The sequence below is a fragment of the Acinonyx jubatus genome, chromosome C2 (genome assembly GCF_027475565.1).
Source record: "Acinonyx jubatus isolate Ajub_Pintada_27869175 chromosome C2, VMU_Ajub_asm_v1.0, whole genome shotgun sequence".
In the NCBI taxonomy this organism is placed as follows: domain Eukaryota; kingdom Metazoa; phylum Chordata; class Mammalia; order Carnivora; family Felidae; genus Acinonyx; species Acinonyx jubatus.
This window is the reverse complement of record NC_069384.1, coordinates 41,073,197-41,092,302: the sequence shown is the minus strand read 5'-3', so window position 1 is coordinate 41,092,302 and position 19,106 is coordinate 41,073,197. Positions and strand designations below refer to the sequence as shown.

The 19,106-nt window shown below is 36.2% G+C and overlaps 1 protein-coding gene across 3 annotated transcripts in view; it reads right to left on the bottom strand.

The window, feature by feature from the left end:
- EPHA3 (EPH receptor A3) overlaps positions 1-19,106 on the bottom strand; it is a 353,357-nt gene that overhangs the window by 128,585 nt on the left and 205,666 nt on the right. For all 3 annotated transcript variants that reach the window (XM_027077576.2, XM_027077578.2, XM_053220710.1), the window contains exons 4-5: positions 2,123-2,278; positions 1,089-1,424 (exon numbers count right to left, since the gene is read on the bottom strand). In XM_027077576.2, coding sequence (XP_026933377.1) covers positions 1,089-1,424; positions 2,123-2,278 — 492 coding nt within the window. The remainder of the gene's footprint in view (positions 1-1,088; positions 1,425-2,122; positions 2,279-19,106) is intronic.

The following is a 19,106-nucleotide window of genomic DNA, read 5'->3' as shown; positions in this document are numbered from 1 at the left end:
GTTGGCTACAAAAGAAAACTCTTACTCATTCATCACAGTTATCGATAATGGAAACATTGTGATCACCTTATTTCAAAGGGGCATCACTGATATGTCCCTTGTGTATACTGTGTAGAGTAACCCTTGCACATGTTTCAGAGAATCACAACTAAAGTCTCATCAGTAATTCTGGACACTACACTGTTGAAAAAAAAAAGCCATACTAAAAAAATCGTAAGATTTATCAGAGAATGAGAAAACACATAGAAGATTTAAGGGGTGATCATAAAAGAACAAGATTTACTAACAGTGAAGAAAAGAGAAATATTGTGGATGTAAGATAAAGAAAGGTGAGAAGTTTGCTTGTTGTTTCATTTTTCCATTCCATATTAAAGGGCCTTTGCTTACAACCTGCCAATATAGTGTTTTGTTTTAACTGGGAAAAGATTGTCAGCAGGAAATATAGAAGATATAAAAGTAATTTATATTTGCAAACATTTTTAGGTCAGTGATTCCAACTGTTCTCTACCAAGACCTCTTTTCACCATGCTTCTCCACAAATTCCCTACTCTGAATTTTTAAATACAAATTATATCTATCAAACAAAATGGATTTATTTTCTTATTTTTAATTAATCAGAATTATCTGTATCTGAGCTATAATACTTAGAGCTTCAGAGGAACATAAAGCAACAGAATAACTATATAAAAATATGATATAATTATAACTACGGTGAGATATTTTGTAGTTTTAGGTATCCTATATAACCTTCTGCAAACTAAGGTTCAATGTCTGTTAAGTTCTTTGGAATATCAAAATGTTTCAAGGAGCCCCACAAGAACCATCTGCAGAGCCGCGGTTATTTAAATATTCCAAATTGAAAAACAAGGGATTAAACTAGTTTAAAATCATCTAATAAATATGACTTATTCCTACTTGAAGAATTAAATTGAGGTATTGAACGTAGCATAACTGCTTAAACATGACAGAAGAGAACATTCTGGGACTCTTTCAAACCTTTGCCTTCCCCACTCTTTTTTGCACACTCTGTCAAAATCATGACTTGGCTCTGAGATGGCGGGAGCAGAAAGCATCGAGCACGTACTCACCAGCCTGGTTGGTTGTGATGCTGACTGCAGCGAACTGTCTTGGTGGTGAGCTCAGCTCTGACACCCCGTTAATGGCATCGATCTCAAAGGTGTAGTTAGTATGTGCCAGGAGGTCTGTCACTGTCACTGTGGTGTTGGTGAGTCCGAACTGTCGAGGGAGGAAGCGGACATTTGGGCTGCATGGCTCACACTGTTTTACATTCCACCCACATTTTTTACATATGATGTTGAAGGTAACATCTTTCCGGCCTCCTGTGTCCAGGGGCCAACTCCAGTCCAGGATGACCGAGGTCTCGTTTATGTTAGAGATAACATTTCTTGGTGCAGATGGAGGTCCTGCAAAGTAGTTCAACAAAGATTAATGAGCCTCACTTCTGTTTTCTACTACAAGGGAAATAGATAATTTACAATGGAACCGAAAGAGGTAAATAACCATCTTGTCTCTATTATATACTTTTAATTCGTCCTTAGAGGATCCATGAGATTATAGACACATGGCTTCAAGAGTACTATCGTCCCCAAGCCATGGGCGGGGGAGTTTTCACTCAAAGTTGAAGACACATTCACAAAGTCCAATGAGGGAATTTACTACTAAATTCAATGCCCTTGTGAATAGTTATGAAAACTTTACTATTAGTTTTATAAATCTTAGTCCTTTTTCCCTATGACCTATGACCTACAAGTAACGTGAGGGAATAGAAATGTAAAAACACAAATCCCATGACTATAACCTCCCCTATTCTGTCAAATGTAATACAGGATCTAAACCAAGATACAGAAAACTTTCTTTCTTTCTGGGGGTCCTGTTGCAGGAAGTGCTTTAAAAACTAATTCATTTTGCGTGATAAATGTTGCATTTGTGGTGAGCCAGCATGGAGAGTGAAGCAGAGAAAGCTTTCAGTTTGCACACGGATAACGGAAGGAAATGGGCCAAATGCTTTAAAAAAAGAAGAAAGAAGCACAATAACCAGAAGGAAAAAAAAAACACAAAATAAAAGAAACATGGAGGCATGGGTTGCAGCAAAACTACTCACGGGTACAAGCCATGGATGGAGGGTCTTTGTCTGCTCGGAAGTACTTATTCTCACACCTGCAGTTCACTGAACCATCTTCGTGGGTAGAACTGTGCGGTGGGCACTTGGCACATTTCACATTACCATCCGAAGCCTTGTAGAAACCTGGTCGGCAAGCTACAAACAAAATCACTCTTTTAAGATTCGGTGATAATTTTGAAAGCGTATTTTTCAAAACACGTAAAACAGATTTCAGAATGTTAGGGGAAGAATTCATTAGGAATAAAAAAAAATCCATTTTTTTTTCCTTCCAGAATTTACAGAAGCAAATAATGTGACCCAGTGTAGTTTCTCCACATATATACATTTGAATTCGCACCAAATGTTAAAGGGAAAAAAAAACCCTGAAGATTTAGATTATTTTGGCACTAGAGTGTGATGAAATTTCCAGCTCATGTTTTCACAGCTTTGCTTGGCATTGAACTATTTGTGGAGAAAAATACAGCAAAGCCATGTCATCATGTAGCCATTCCCTTTTAAAACATGATGCAATGTGTACATTATCTGCGTGCAGTTAGCACTACATTACACACTCACTCTCTCTCTAATTGATTTCTGTGTGTACGGCTCCCTCCCCACAAATTGTAAGCAACTGAAAGGAAGAAATCATGGCTTCCTTGTTTTAAGATTCTTGATGCATCGGCTCTCATGAGCTATTTTTTTTTTTTTTTTCTGCCTTGACAGTGTCGTTCCAGTGCTGTAACTTCTACAGCCGTGGCCTACACTGAAGGTTTTTTAAAAATTTCCTTGTCTGTCTTTCAGAAACATAGTGACGTATAATTTCTATTTAAACTGATCTATTTGTAAATAATTACTAGATTAAAGCTTTCTAAATAACTGTTTTCCTCTTCTTTCTTTCTGGCCATCTCTGAATGACATGTTTTGTTGAGCTCCATGAACAGGTCATGAAATATTGATTTCAGATGCCCATTTAGTATTCTTTATATATTTATTGCTTTTACAGAAATACGCCTCTACTGTATTGCTTTTGTTTAATCTGATGTAAAATTCAAAATGCTGTAATGGTTTATGTGATCTATTTTCAGAATTACATGGAGAACTGAAATCATAGTGAAAATCTTAGCAAGAAGTCTCGTGACATTGTTTTGAGGATTAAAATCAGAGTCCAGGGGTACTTGGGTGGCTCAGTAGGTTAAGTGGCCGACTTTGGCTCAGGCCATGATCTCATGGTTTGTGAGTTTGAGCCCCGGTTGGGCCCTGTGCTGACAGCTCAGAGCCTGGAGCCTGCTTTGGATTCTGTGTTTCCCTCTCTCTCCGCCCCTCCCCTGCTTGCACTCTTTCTCTCTCTCAAAAATAAATAAAAATTAAAAAAAAAAAATTAAAAATAAATAAATAAATAAAATCAGGGTCCACATTTTTTAGGTTTCCTACAGAGTATCTCTGGAAGTCAAGGATTTCTTAAATCTCTAAAACTCAATTTCAATGCTATGTTGAGATGTGATGGTTTAAAGCACTTATGTGTAAAATATGCCCTGTAGGTGATCTGAATCCCAGAATTTTCCTATGTCAGCTTCATATTGTGAATAATAGGTTATTTGCATTCAAGTAAAGCCTGTGTGAACAAATCTTAACTTTTATAATCATTAAATGCATTTTGAAAGGTAACACTTTATATCCACAACAGTGTATCTTCCTACTGAATGTTTCTTGAGAAATATACTGTCAAGGGAAATATACTATCAAGATAAACAATTAAAATATCTTAAAATGATAGCAATCATTAATCTACTCTTGCTGTTTTATAGTTTCTATCAAGAATGGCCACTCTAGGACTATCTTACATTAAATGGAACAACTTTTGGTGCCACATTGAGAGCCACTCAGATAAATTCTATTGCCCTGACCAAACATGGAGTAGGCTCATAAACTTTTGATCATTCTTCCTAAGCATTGGTTAGAAACTTCCACTCATATCTCATGTCATATCGCCTCTAGGGGAAATGATACAAAGTATAAACAAACTAAGCACTTAACTTCTGGTTTCAATTTAGCTCACTGAGTGCCTTTAAGTTTGCAAGATGGCAATGCTCAAGTGTTTAAAAGATTGAGTTGCACTGTTCCAGTGTATTTTGTGTTTTGGTTGCTTGTAAGTTTATCTGTATGTTTTTATTTGAGGTTTTTATGGTTTTTACAACATTTAGCATAAAGGTATTCACTAAACAATCACTTTTTGCCAATATTATAAATGGCTATACTCTGTGATAGTTAAAGAAAAGGCAAGTCATATAATCATTTCTTAGCTACAGCACAGGACTTCTAATAATAACTTGAAAGTAGCTACAGTCAATAAACCTTTAAGTTAAGAATGTGACACAGACTAGTAACTAGACTTTATCTAAATGATTAAATAACCTTAGATATAATAATAGTAAAAGATAAGTAGACACACATACATTCTGCTTAATAAATATCTGTTAATCATTTACTCTTCTTCAGGCTTTTTGTTAGCCTTGAAGATACAAATGTCCCTAGTTCTGTCCACCTTAAAAGGGCCCTTGCAATTGAAATTGAAAGTGGGCACCAGACATTTGACACAGGCCCCAAGGAGCAAACATTCCATTCTGATTGAGCTGTTGGAGGAAATACAGAGAAGGAATTTCACTTGAGAAAGATCACGAAAGGATAGCAAAAGGCCTGTAAGTAGCATAATTAAATACACAAATAGATCAACAGGAAAAGACAAGCGGTTAAGTAGAGGAACTTGATGGGTACTGTTGGTTGCATACTAAACACCTAAATCTGCTTTCTGCTTGCTCACAGAATTTTGATTTTGTTCACAATCACACTCTGCCAAGTTCTCCCTTACACAGACGTAATTGCAAATAGTTATGGATGGCCAGAGTGATAGCCCAAAGATGGGCAAAGAGATACAAACAGAAATCTGACGAAAGCCATTAAAATATCTTTTTTTTTTTTCCTAAGAAGATGGTCCAAATGTAACAAAAGCCATTCTACCTATATAATTCCAGCATTGATTCTTGGCATAATGGTTTACATGTGACAATAAGTTAAAGGCCAAGAAAATTAGATGTGTAATCTGCACTTGCTGATTCAGCTAGCACCTCTCTCAATATTTCTTAGGATGTCAGAAGAATAACACCCTATTTGTGTAGCTGTCCATGGGCAAGTTTTTTTTATCACTACAGCAGAAAGTATTTCCAAAGGATCTAAGACAAGCAGAGAATGCAGTTGAGAGGTACTAAATAGAATTATAGACTAATGGAGCTAAGAAGATCCCAATAAATCACACTGGCCAGTCTGTGCGTTATATGTCTGAGGACCCAGAGCTCCAGGACTTTGGATGACACACAGGGACAGCCTCTACTCTGTATCTTCCAGCACCTGGTAGCTTGCTGATAGGCTTTACCTATCCAATTTGTTGATATTTATCAAGTTTCAACTATATGCAGAATACAATGATAGATTATATAACAACACCCTAAATTTTGTAGACATCTTTACTCTTTCTGAAAAGCTTTCATACGTATCGTCTCAACTGAATCTCACAGCAGTTGTGTCAAAATCACTGGAACAGATGTTACTCTACTAATTTTACAGAATGGGCAATTAGAGCATACACAGAAAAAGTAGCATCTCCAAGATAACAAAGAATTCGTGGTATAATCTGAAAGAGAAGGGGCACGTGGGTGGCTCAGTGGGTTAAGCATCTGACTCTTGGTTTTGGCTCAGTTTATAATCTCACTGTTGGGAGACTGAGCCCTGTGTTGGGTTCCATGCTGAGTGTGGAGCCTGATTGGGATTCGCCCTCTCTCTCCCTATCTCTCTGCCCCCTCCTGCTCACCCCCCCCAAAATAAATAAACATTTAATAACATGTAAGAGATTTTTTGGCTTTTAATTTTATATAGATTGCTTATTGAAAGCAAATTATTCTCTAGAACCATGAATTATTTTTCTAAAATTCTAAGCTGCTGCTATGACACTGAAGAATTGTCATCTAAAACTTATTTAATTAAATGAATGCCAAGTCTTTTGTCATCTACTCCTAGTAAGAAACTATTTCAGAAAGGGTAATGTTTTCTCGCCTTTCTCTAGGATTTTCTATTTGACGTCTAACATTATTACGGGAAGATGGGTAAGTGTGTTTTTGCTTGAAGAACCGAGTCTGCCAACCTCAGGAACAGCACGGTCCACTACCTATAGGAGACATACAAGTACATTTTTCCTTCTTGCTACAAGCAGGATCTTTAAATCTTTTACCAAAATTGTTCAAAAAATTTGAGAGTATGACTGAATAATTTATATCCACTAGTAAAATTACACTGTTAGGGAACACTCTCTTTAAATGCACATGGAGAAATTCTTTACATAAAGTACTTACTTTTGAATTTTTCCCAGTAAATAATCTCCTTTCCTTGAGGTTGATTTGTGCTTAAATACCTATCTATCTATTGTACTTTGTTCGTCTTTCAAAAAAATCCTCCTGAATGAATGTGAAATTTTACCTCTAAGGGGCATAAATACTTGTATTTTAGTATCTTGCTTTGAGTGGTAAAAGCAATGACTGTAATTTCAAAGAACTTCCTTTATCCTTGAATGTAAAACTAGTGATAAAGCAATCTGCACATTTCTTTCACTTAAGTATTATTTCAGACACTGAAAGGTTCAGCATATAAAAAATCAGGTAAAGGAATAGAAAGTAATGTTTCTCTCTTACTCATGGGAAATCTTAGTCAACTTGCTATAGAATATCAAGGAAAAAAAACAGGCAAAAAGAGTAGTGATTCAGATATATACAGTTTTAAGGTTTTTTTTTAATGTTTATTCATTTTTGAGAGAGAGAGAGAGACAGAGTGTAAGTGGGGTGGTGATGGGGGGGGGGGGGTGGACAGAGAGAGGGAGACAGAGAATCCAAAGCAGGCTCAGGCTCTGAGCTGTCAGCACAGAGCCTGACACGGGCTGGAACTCACAAGCCATGAGATCATGACCTGAGCTGAAGTCAGACGCTTAACTGACTGAACCACCCAGGTGCTCTTAAGTTTTAAAATAATAATAATAATAATAATAATAATAATAATATGCTAAATAGTTAAGATCTTCCCTGGTGCAAGCCAGCTACTAAAGCAATACTTAAGTAAGATAGGTATACACATATTCAAAACCTACTGCCAAAATGACAGAATTCTGATTTACAGATTTCTTCAGGTAACCTAGGTTATAATTTTATCAGTGTTTGACTGATAAGAACACTGGTAAAATTATTTACAGATTTCAGTCTCGTGGTGGGCAAACCAAGGAGTACCTCAACAGTTTAATACTGTTTGAGGCAAACTGCCGCCCTTGTTTTTGTGTTCCCATAAATGTTTTATTCCCTTCCTGTAATGAAGATTTTCGAAGTAGTTAAGTGTGGCAGGAACTCTCGTCTTTGATTTTGTGTTCGTAAATAAAAGGAGGATGATCCCTGAATATAAATTAATAGCCATTAAAAGCCAGAGGTATCACTTCCTCAAACCTTACTGGATATCACCATGGATTTACTAAATAATGAGACTTGTTCAGATAGCGTTTGGGTTTTGTGTATCGATATTCCTCTAACACATATGTGTTAATCTCCAAAATGACCAAGACACTTTATTGTGTCTGGTCCTACGGTTATAGAAGTTATAATCTTAGCTTTCAAAAGCTCAATTCTATATGACACGGTTATTTTAGAAATGGATCTCCTCCCTTGAAAGTGTAATTGCTAAGACAATTTTCAATACACTTTAGTGTTATCTTCACCAAGAAATTCTTCAGTTTCTCTTCTTTTTAACCCAACACATTAAGTTGTTTTCAGCATCTTATAGGAAGAGCTCTGGACTAGGTAGTAGGAAATGCAAGTTTTGATGTAATCTTTTCTCCTAAATAGGTGTTATCTCAAAGTCACTGTCCAGGTGTATTCAAATTTTAATGAGGTCTTTGGGAAAGTGACTTCCTGTTCTAGAAATAAGTCTGAAGTTCCATTTTTGTAGTTACTATGTGTTCCTAGGTTAGACTCTGAGCAATCCAGAGACAGTTACTTCCTATTCATTGTATGCCCAGCGTCTAGCTCAATGTCTAGCACCTAGCAGTTGATAAGATGCGTTTTTGAAGTGAATGAGACCTTGCAATCAGTTATCCTCTCTATGCTTCTAATTTTTCATTTATTGGATGCTGGACATTGGCTAGCTTACCTCTAACAACTTTTCAGGTTGACACTCTGAACGGTTAATACTTTGTGTACCAAAATTAGTAGGATTCTTACAACTTTCTAAGTAGAAAGACAAAATAAATACTGTATATCAAAGTATCTTCACTTTCATCACTGCTTTAAGGATTAAAATTAGCCACTGAAATTATAAAACCACATAGGGTAACAAGACAAAGGAGGTTCTCTTCTAACTTTGAAGAAATATACTTGAAAAAGAAATGACAGGTTTTTGCTCTTTTCAGTGTTTTTTCTGTGTCAGAGCAGAATGTATTCAAAGGATGTACTGATTTCATGATTGAATGCATTGAAAAATAAATTGACCACCAGATAATTCCCTGTTTTATAGTTTCAGCTTCACCAATAGCACAGTAAGTCTATATTTGATTTTATGTACATTTCAGATAGAGTAGGATGTTTAAAAGTTGGGGAATCTTATGGCAATGCATAAAAATATTGATATTAATTGTTCTCTTTAATTTTGTAAGATGATGCATTTTCTTTTTCTTTTTTAATGACAAGGGAAATGAGCACACTATTGAAAACACAATTCAAGAGAATACTTTTCTCTTCTGTTAATCTGCAGTGAGGTTTTACTTGTCTTTTCCTTGCTAGTCTAGATTTTAGTTCCCTTATTTTAAGTGCTGAGTTACTGAGAATAAACCCCAAAACTTTTTGAAAAACCCCAAGATAGGCCACAGTGGAACAAAAATGAGAAAGCCCCTGCCAAATGTTAATTCGCTATTGAGAAACACTAAAAATGTGAATAATATAATAGAAGGAAGCCAAAATAATACCAATTTGTAGTGAATGAGTTAAAAATATTTTGGGAATCTGCTGATTCCATATTTATGAAGAAGTAACAATAAAACAGGAACTAAATATTGCAGGTCAATAGGGGGGTAAAATAACACACTATCAGCTTTGGAAAATAACAAAGAAAAAGTATGAAATAGAGAGTATTATGTGCACTGTGTATACAATAAATAATAATTACAAAAAAAGCTTCAAGAAAGAATCTTGGCCTTATTCCCAAATTACATAGCACACTTTCCTCTAAGTCCTAATTGATGGGTTTGAGCCAGGCTGATACTGAGAATGGGTCAAGTTACCATAGTGAAAGGAAAACCAATGCACTTAGTAAACCATGGTGGCTACTGTTGAAAGAAAGTAGACAGCCTTTCAATTGCAAAGTGAATTTTGTCTCCAGTTGACTAATGTGGTTGACTTTTAAGAGAAAACATGGTCCTAATTAAGGGTTAAAAGGCTCATTTCAATTTGAATTAACTTTAAATTAAAAAATAAAGCTGTTGGTAAATAGGTCCCTTTTAGTATTCAGACTTTAGCTCCATATACACAGGGCTATATTATCAATTCCCAGCCATAAACACAAACTAATGACCAGAACCAGCACTGACTAAACAGATGATTTCCTGGCCTTGCAATTCCAGGCCTGACAGGGTCTATTTGCCGGTACAAGGTCAAAGCAACTGTTTATTCCCAAAATGAGCTGCACTCCACAATCTTACAGGAACTCTATTCTTTGCCATTTGAATAGAGGTACAATGCTTTGAGGCAAGGCCCAGGCATTTCAATACACTGGAAGTGGTAACGTTCAGTCATTAAACCCTGCCTGCAATGTGCAGCATTTACAAAGTGATCAAGTGTTTCCTTCTTCTGTTCCTTCCACTGTTCAATAAAAAAGGCCTAAGGCAAAATGCCACCATACCATTAAACACAACAGAATCAATCACAATCTAGTGTGGCTCAAAGATAGCCGAGTAACAAGCCTTTATTGTGTTTGTTGTTGTTCCATCAGATTTAGCAAGACAGGTGCCAGTAAAACTGAAATATGTCCAATAATACGCTCACCACAAAGAGAATACTAAAACAGCCCCTGATCCTAAGGATGTTGTTGTGTTCTGCCGGCTTTTCAGTTGCCCTCCACCTTCAAGGAAGAGCTATGTTTCCTCAGAGTTGCACTAGCTAAGTTTTCTATCCTTAATTATCAATGGCCAGAGAACAAGTCCCATTAACTAAGTTTACAAATTCACAGAAAGATGTATGTAATGAATAGGTAAATACTAAAAAAGGGGGAAAGGGGGGGATATGAAAGACAAAACCATGTTTATGGCCCTAAAATGCATAGGGTACAAATCTATACTCACGTATACTGAGAGACAGCCTGTTCTTTCGGAACAGTGCCAGAAGTGTTCTTCAGACCTGAAGAGCAGTGGGATGTCTAAGAAAACTATTTCTAGGAAGGGGTTTTGGAGGAGGTAAGTCACCTCTATGTTTCAGTAGGCCCTACAAAAGATTAGGATCTTCCAGGCTGCACTGGAACCATAGCTAGAGCATGGAGAAGTCACCACTCCAATATTTACCATTATATACAAATTTTAGGAAAAATAAATACATGAAATAATTTTAGGAAAATAGAATTTCCAAAATAGATTTGAAATCACCCAGAGTAGGAGTTTGAGACGCAAGTCATGAGCTTTAGGCTCACATCAGGAAAGTAAGAAACTAACTATGCATACTACATGTGTGGCTTGGATTTATGCATCAAAAGCACACTCTCACTCACAAATGCACACACACATTTACACACACACACTCTCACCACGGTTTTTACTAGTTCTTGTTTCTATTCTACTGCTCTGTTCCCTTTTTCTTCTCTTTTCTTTAAAAAAATGCAACATGGGAGAAATTATTGTCGACTGTGAATGTTGGTAGTTTCACTAATGTGAATTTCACATTTCAAAAAAAATTTTTTAATGTTCAATTTTTGAGAGAGAGAGAGAGACAGAGTACAAGCTGGGGAGGGGCAGAGAGAGAGAGGGAGACTCAGAATCTGAAGCAGGCTTCAGTCTCTGCGCTGTCAGCTCAGAGTCCTACGCAGGACTCGAAGTCACTAACCATGAGATCATGACCTGAGCTGAAGTTGGACGCTTAACTGACTGAGCCACCCAGACACCCCAGTGAATTTCACATTTTTTATCTCAAGTAACTATATCTCATTTAGGAACACTTATACAGAAAACAATACAATTTTTTTAAATCCTGAATTTAAAGGGAACCTATAAAAAGTAGAAAACTCAGAGGAAAAACAAAACAAAACAAAACAAAATTCTGTGAATGCTGTAAGACATGATGCAAAAATATTTGCCCTCTTAGTTATATCATTAACTATACACTCTCCAAAAGAGATCACCATATAGAATTTTGAGAAATGGTGACATCATTATATTGTATCAGAGTTCCTTTAGACTTGCTTTACTTTTTAGGTTAGTTTATTTTAAAATAATGTCCATTTTTTTTCCTGAGGAAACACCTCTGCAACTTTCAAATTTATACTTCAACACATCTTATAATCTATCAGCTTTCCATTCCATTTTTATTTTGTGAAATTTATTAAAATGACTGACAATATTGTGGTCAAGTAATGGATTTATGGGGTGCCTGGATGGCTCAGTTGGTTAAGCCTCTGACTCTTGATTTTGGCTCAGATCATGATCTCATGGTTAATGAGATCGAATCCCGCATTGAGCACTGCACTGACAGAGTGGAGCTTGTTTGGGATTCTGTCTCTGCTTCTCTCTCTGCCCCTCCCTTGCTCACTCTCTGTCTCTCAAAATAAATAAATAAACTTTAAAAACAAATGAGGGATTTAAAATAAACCAGTAATGTGTCATTTATATGTTAAGTATTCAGTTTATGATCACAAAATATTATAAACTAGAAGTGTGCAATTTAAAAGTATTCAATATTTGCTTTGAATTCAATATTTACAAATGGCTAATATTTGTAAGGTAACATAGAAGAAAAAATGAATTCGTGTAATTCTAGGGTTTTTTTTCTTCATTTCATTTTTATGTTTAAAGTAAATATTTGTTCCAAGATAAAAACAGATTTCTACTCAGCATATTCTGAAATTTCATTCCCTAGCTGGATAAGAATGGATTTCTCAAGAAAACACGAAAAGTAAATAGATGACCATAAACAGATGCCCATGGGATCAACAACACTATTAGCCAAGTAAATGTTTCATAAAAATTTCAACCAATCATCTATCTTGAAACTGTTTAGGAAAGACATGAATGTACATAACTGTATAGGACAGCATGTCTATATATTTGAATTTTGCATAAAATTAATTCCATCCTATTCAAGAAAAAAATACTTTTTGCATAAGAATACGAAGTTTTCAAAGAAAAAAAGGGCACTATAAGATTTGACATATGTACATCTATTCTAATATGTATGTCAAAAATACAAAATCTCTCTCCCTACTCCCTAATTAAGGTAGAAATAAACTTCTCAAAATATAGGGAAGAATCTCATAGGCAGGAGACAGAGCAATAGATAACAGTATTTAATGGCATTATGAAAATAAAAAGAATAGGCTTGAATTCCTTAAAGTGGTTACTTGTGGGGGCACCTGGATGGCTCAGCCAGTTAAGTGTCTGAAATTGGCTCAGGTCATGATCTCACGCTCTGTGAGCTGGAGCCCCATATGGAGCTCTGTGCTGATGGCTCAGAGCCTGGAGCCTGCTTCAGATTCTGTGTCTCCCTCTCTCTCTGCCCTCCCCTGCTCATGCTCTGTCTGTCTCTCTCTCAAAAGTGAATAAAAATTAAAAAAAATTTTTAAAGTGGTTAATTTCTAAATATAGGCACAACCCTTTTTTTCAGCATTGTTAACACTATATTATCCTAGAACTTTACATGCAACTTGGGAGATAGATGCATTAAATAAAAAGGATAAGAAGATTAAATTAACACATTCATCTAAGAAGAAGAGAGAATAAAAGGGCAGAGAGAATGGGAGAAAGAAAAGAAAATATTACAGAGGAAATATTAAACCACATTACTTATAGCTGGCAAACATGTATCACCTTTCTAGTACAAATAACTCAGATATATTAGAAGTCTGGGACATAAGGATGAATGAAGAACAAAAGTGGGAGGATGTCTGCCATTTTCATTCACTCTATTTGATCATTTTACATAGTTTCAGATTTGGTCACCTATGCTTAGAGTTGCCACACTTGAAGTGAGTGGGTAGTGGGGAGATAAAGAGAGAAAGAGAAGGCAGGGGGAGAGAAGGAAGGAGAAAGGGGTCCGCATGCAGGAGTGTGTATGTGTGTGTGTGTTTGTAATTAAAACCACTGACAAGATTTTGCAAGTATTTCTTCAATCCAGAGATCAATATATTCCACCTACTCTTTGGAGTTACTATTTAAAAGTGTGTTGATTGACTTGAGAATTCATTTAGGATAATTGTCTTCTTATATTCTGCAAATTTAGGGGTTTTGGTTTCGGACATGAGGATAGAGAGGTGAGGGATTGGACAGGGGATGGGACATTAAGTCACATCTTAACCCAGCAGCCTTTGAAAACTCAGGCATACATTACATTGTATGTAAATGATGAATCACTAAACTACATCTGAAACTAACTTTACACTGTATGTTAACTAACTGGAATTTAAATAAAGATTGGGGAAACAAGAAAAAGACAAAAGAAAGAAAATCGATGCAGATTGCATTATCAGTTTGCAGCACCTACCCCAGATCTATCTACTTGAAGAAAGAGTTTGCACCTCTGAGTAATATAACAAATGCCTTACCGAAAATCTCCATGTCTAGCACTGCACTTGTATTTCACTTCTGTGCTTACAGTGATCATGTGAGACACTATTATCTATTTTTCCTGAGGAGATGACTGAGGCTTAATGATATTAGTGCACTGACTGTTCATCCCATTAAGTGTTGTAAGCAGAAACGAAATCTAAGGCTGAGGATTTCCTACACACAGATACTTAGGTGTTTTGTATCCGCTGACTTCTCGTTCTGTAAAATGTAAAAGTGGTATCTGATGGAGGACTGGCAGTAAATCCAGCACCCTAAAATTAACAAAAAAAAAAGTTACATAGTTTGACTATAAAGATAGTAGACAGATTTTACTGGGCACACAGTGAATTGCTTACTTCATTTTACTGCAGTAATTGTCGATAGTAGTTTTCTTCAACAATAATCTCAAGCCTATGTCTAGCCAGGTGAATGGCTCTGATGGAAGACAGTTCTGGTCACCAGGACGAGGGAATGCTTCACTGTTGTAGGTCTATTAGAAAGCTATTTGTGAGTGGGATGCCTTTGCAGAGGAGTCTGCCTGCTCACCATAGAATAAATTTTCTACTTTCTCTATGTTACCAGCTGAAACAAGGAGCTTTATTGTGTAGGGGGAAAAGGCAAACCCTTAAATAGTTTCCAATAAAAAATTAAAAGGGCTAATGCAATTCCACTTTATTGCTTTAGTCTCCTGGACATTAAGAACTCTCAAGCAGCCGAGGAAAGTAAAATATTCAACCTTGTCTATTACACAGTTGAGAGGTAATTTTCACTAAAATATAACATAGTATTTGGAATTCTGCAAGGTGTATACTGAAGAGCAAATGCTCAGAATACCAACAAGAGTGGAAAAGTGAGCACTTTTCCCAAGACTTTGGGGTAGATTTGATGCACTTCGGATGCCTAGCAAAGTCTTCTGCACTGCCCCCAATCTGTACTTGTCACTCTGATTACACATTAAGCCCAACTAACTAACAACAGATTTAGAAACCAATAAAATTTTCATTAATTAGGACTAGAAAACAGTACACTGAAAATGCCTGCACATAATTTGTAACAGCTGGATCCATACCATTTTCCTTCTAAGGAAATCTTAGTTTCATAATACTTTCAGTTTATTTGATATATAGTAGGGAGCTACACCTAGACCAAAAAATAAATTTTTGTGACTAAAAGAAATTCAGCTCATGTTCAGTAATGTCTGACGTCACCCAAGGGCACATCCAGCACCCATTCTGACCTGCCTTCACATTTCACAATCTGCATTCTTACCGGCCAGAGAAATTCCTACTATCTGAATCCTTCTTCCCAAACTGTGTTCAACTCAGTTGATAATTGATATGCCTTGTAACAGCAATGTAGTACCAGAACCACATACAAACTAAATACTGAAGATCTAATCGTGCTTTCATAAAACATATGTATCAATAACATTCTGCTCTTTGAAACTCAATTCCTATGATATTATTACTGTGGTGAGATAAGATAATAAGCACTTCATGGATCCCCCCCTCCAACTTTATCCCTCGCGACCTACTAGAATGCTTGGCTCACAAAAAGCAACCAATACATTTTGAGAGAAGAATGAAAGCTGTATTCATCTCTGCATAGTAATGTCCCATTATAGTATTTCCCATGCACAATTACTAGGTTTAACAAATCATAAACATCTTAGTGGAATAAATTTCCCTTTAAAGAATCACTCTCATGCTATGAACAAACTATAAAGCTTTATGATGAAAATAAATGGAAGAAGGACAATTTTTTTAAAAAAAATTATGTGTTCCATTAGGTATTAAATGCAGAACTATATAATGTAATATATGTAATATATACTTAACTTGTAATTATATATATGATTAATAGTAATTGTAAGTTGTATTTAATTTTATTTTTTTAAATTTTTTTAACGTTTATTTATTTTTGAGACAGAGAGAGACAGAGTATGAATGGGGGAGGGTCAGAGAGAGGGAGACACAGAATCCGAAACAGGCTCCAGGCTCTGAGCTGTCAGCACAGAGCCCGACGCAGGGCTCGAACCCACGGACTGCGAGATCATGACCTGAGCCGAAGTCGGCTGCTTAACCGACTGAGCCACCCAGGCGCCCCTGTAAGTTTTATTTTAAAGCTAGAAATAAAGGAAACTCTCAATTTCTTCCTCTTTTAATTTTTTGTTTTTGAGAGAGAGAGAGAGAGAAAGTGGGGGACAAGGGCAGAGAGAAAGGGAAGGAAGCCCAACCAGGCTTCACTCCCAGCCCAGAGCCCAACATGGGGCTTGATCTCATCACTGTGAGGTCATGACCTGAGCCCAAATCAAGATGCTCAACTGACTGAGCCACCCAAGTACCCCTGTCTTGGTTTCTTCTAAACACATCTTTTAAAAAAATTCTTGAATTATGTTTAAACAAATATCCCTAGGATAAAAGAAAACATGAGGTATATTTCCTAAAGAAACCTTTTTTTCCCTAAATGAACATATTTAGTTTAGAACAAAAAGGAGTAAGAGGACTTCCAATTGAATAATAATTATTATTATGATATGGATACCATCTGACCTTAAAAGTAAGGACTATCGTTTTCCATGATACATACAAAACATTACAAGATTTATATGATATATAAAAGACAGAAGCAAAAAATGGACGACAGATCATTTTGGGGTGAAATCCTTGAGGCAAGAGTTTTGAGAGTTTGAACGTGAAAGAAAAAAAGTAAAGCTGAAACACAGAGTCTCAAATTAGTCTGGGGAGGCATGCAGACAAATTAGGCCATGCAGTGCTGTGAAGGTTATATTAAGGGCTTGTTTTTATATAGTAAGTTTTGTGGGAAGTCATTGAAAGGTTTCATGCATGAGGTATACCATAATCAGATTTACATTTCAAAGAGATCATTCTTGTTCCTAGGGGCAAATGCATTGAACTGAGTCAAAAATGGACTACACAGGGGATCACTAAAATAGCCCAAATTAGAGATGTTATGACATAGATAGAGAAATAGTTATCATCATAGAAAGAACTGTATTCATTTGAGATATATTCTCTAGAAAATATTGATAGATCTTGGAGATAGAATCGATGAAGATTATAAGGTAGAAGAAACCTTAAGAACTGGCATCTGAGTTTCTTGTTCAAGCTGTTGGGTGTTCTTCCTATTTTCTGAGTTAGGGAATGAATGAATTTTTGGGTAAGTACACACAATTTAAGTTTGCATATGTTACACTGAGTTAGCCAAGTAAGCATTTGCTGTACTAAACTGTGTAGCATTTACCATATTTGTACTGTAAAGAAACTGATTCCAGGGCACCTGGGTGGCTCAGTCAGTTGAACATCTGACTTTTGATTTCAGCTCAGGTCATGATCCCAGGGTTGTGGGATTGAGCTCCACGTTGGGCTCTACACTGCACGTGAAGTATGCTTAAGATTATCTCTCTCTCTTTCAAAAAAAAAATTAAAAAAAAAAAAAGAAAGTGAAGATGGAATAAAAAATTTAAAAAATAAACTGATTCCAATATTCTCATGTTAAGCAAAATGCCAAATTAAGTTTTCTCTGTTACAGGCTTTTGTTTATTGTCAACAGATGAAATTAGTTATCAAAAATATGGGTTTCCAAAAAAATATATATGGGCTTCCAGAGAAGACAACATGATCAAGTAATCTATATAGTTTTTTTTTCTTTTAATGTAAAAAGATTACAATAAAATACTGTAAAGAAAGGTTCCATGTCAGAGACACATTAGAAAAACTGTCTTTACTGAGTTGGGTGTTTCTTCTCGGAATAGAATATTGATTTTGATTTGTACATGAACCAGATACTTGGACTCCAAAATAGAAAACCTGTGTTCTGTGGACTCCAACATTTGCCTGATTTTACCATTATACACTATTTATCCCAAAGCAAAAAAGGAGAAAAATTATGAGCATATCAACAAAAATATATCATGACCAAGGAACCAACAGTTTACTTTTTTTAAAATTTTTTTTTCAACGTTTTTTATTTATTTTTGGGACAGAGAGAGACAGAGCATGAACGGGGGAGGGGCAGAGAGAGAGGGAGACACACAATCGGAAACAGGCTCCAGGCTCCGAGCCATCAGCCCAGAGCCTGACACGGGCCTCGAACTCACGGACCGCGAGATCGTGACCTGGCTGAAGTCGGACGCTTAACCGACTGCGCCACCCAGGCACCCCGGAACCAACAGTTTAAATTGCAACATCAATTGCTGGAAAATGAATAGGAGATATTTAAAAAAAAAAAAAAAAACATTTGTTTAATGTTCATTTATTTTTGAGAGACAGAGACAGAGTGCAAGTGGGGGAGGGGCAGAGAGAGGGAGACACAGAATCCTAAGCAGGCTCCAGGCTCTGAGCTGTCAGCATGAGCCGGACGCGGGGCTCAAACTCATGAGATCATGAGATCATGAGATCATGAGCTGAGTCAAAGCGGGACGCTTAACCGACTGAGCCACCTAGGCACCCCTAATAGGAGATACGTTTTTGATGTGCATATTGTAATTGTGAGGAACACAGTTTCAGGCAGCTCAGGTTCAAATCTTGACTCTATCACTTACTACCTATATAACTGAACAAGTTACAAAGCCTCTTCATATCAGTTTCTCTGTATCTATAAAATGGAGACAGTAAAAGAATCCTACCAGGATTTTATAAGAATTAAACGAGAGTATAGCAAGTTTCAAGTACATATTAGACATTAGTAAATATTAATATATATTTATATACATATTTAAACATTCATGATGTACCCAAACATTCTAAAATCTATGACATAAATCAACAGATTTCTCAGTATATTTGAACAACATTAAACCACATTTGCCTTTTCCTAATTTTCTACTTTTGAGATATATTAGGCATCTGTTTCTCCTTAAAATATTATTGCAATATCCTTCTCCATTAAAACTGTATTTTTTAAGAGGGTTCACAAAAATATTTCACAAAAGAGCATCCTCTTGTCCAAGTACATTACTGATAGTTATTCAGCCAGCCCTTTGCTCTACCCAATATTTCCAACTACCATTTTGTGACACTGGAAATTTCCATAGATATCTTATATCTACGCAACTTATATTTAACATAGACAAACCAGAGCAAT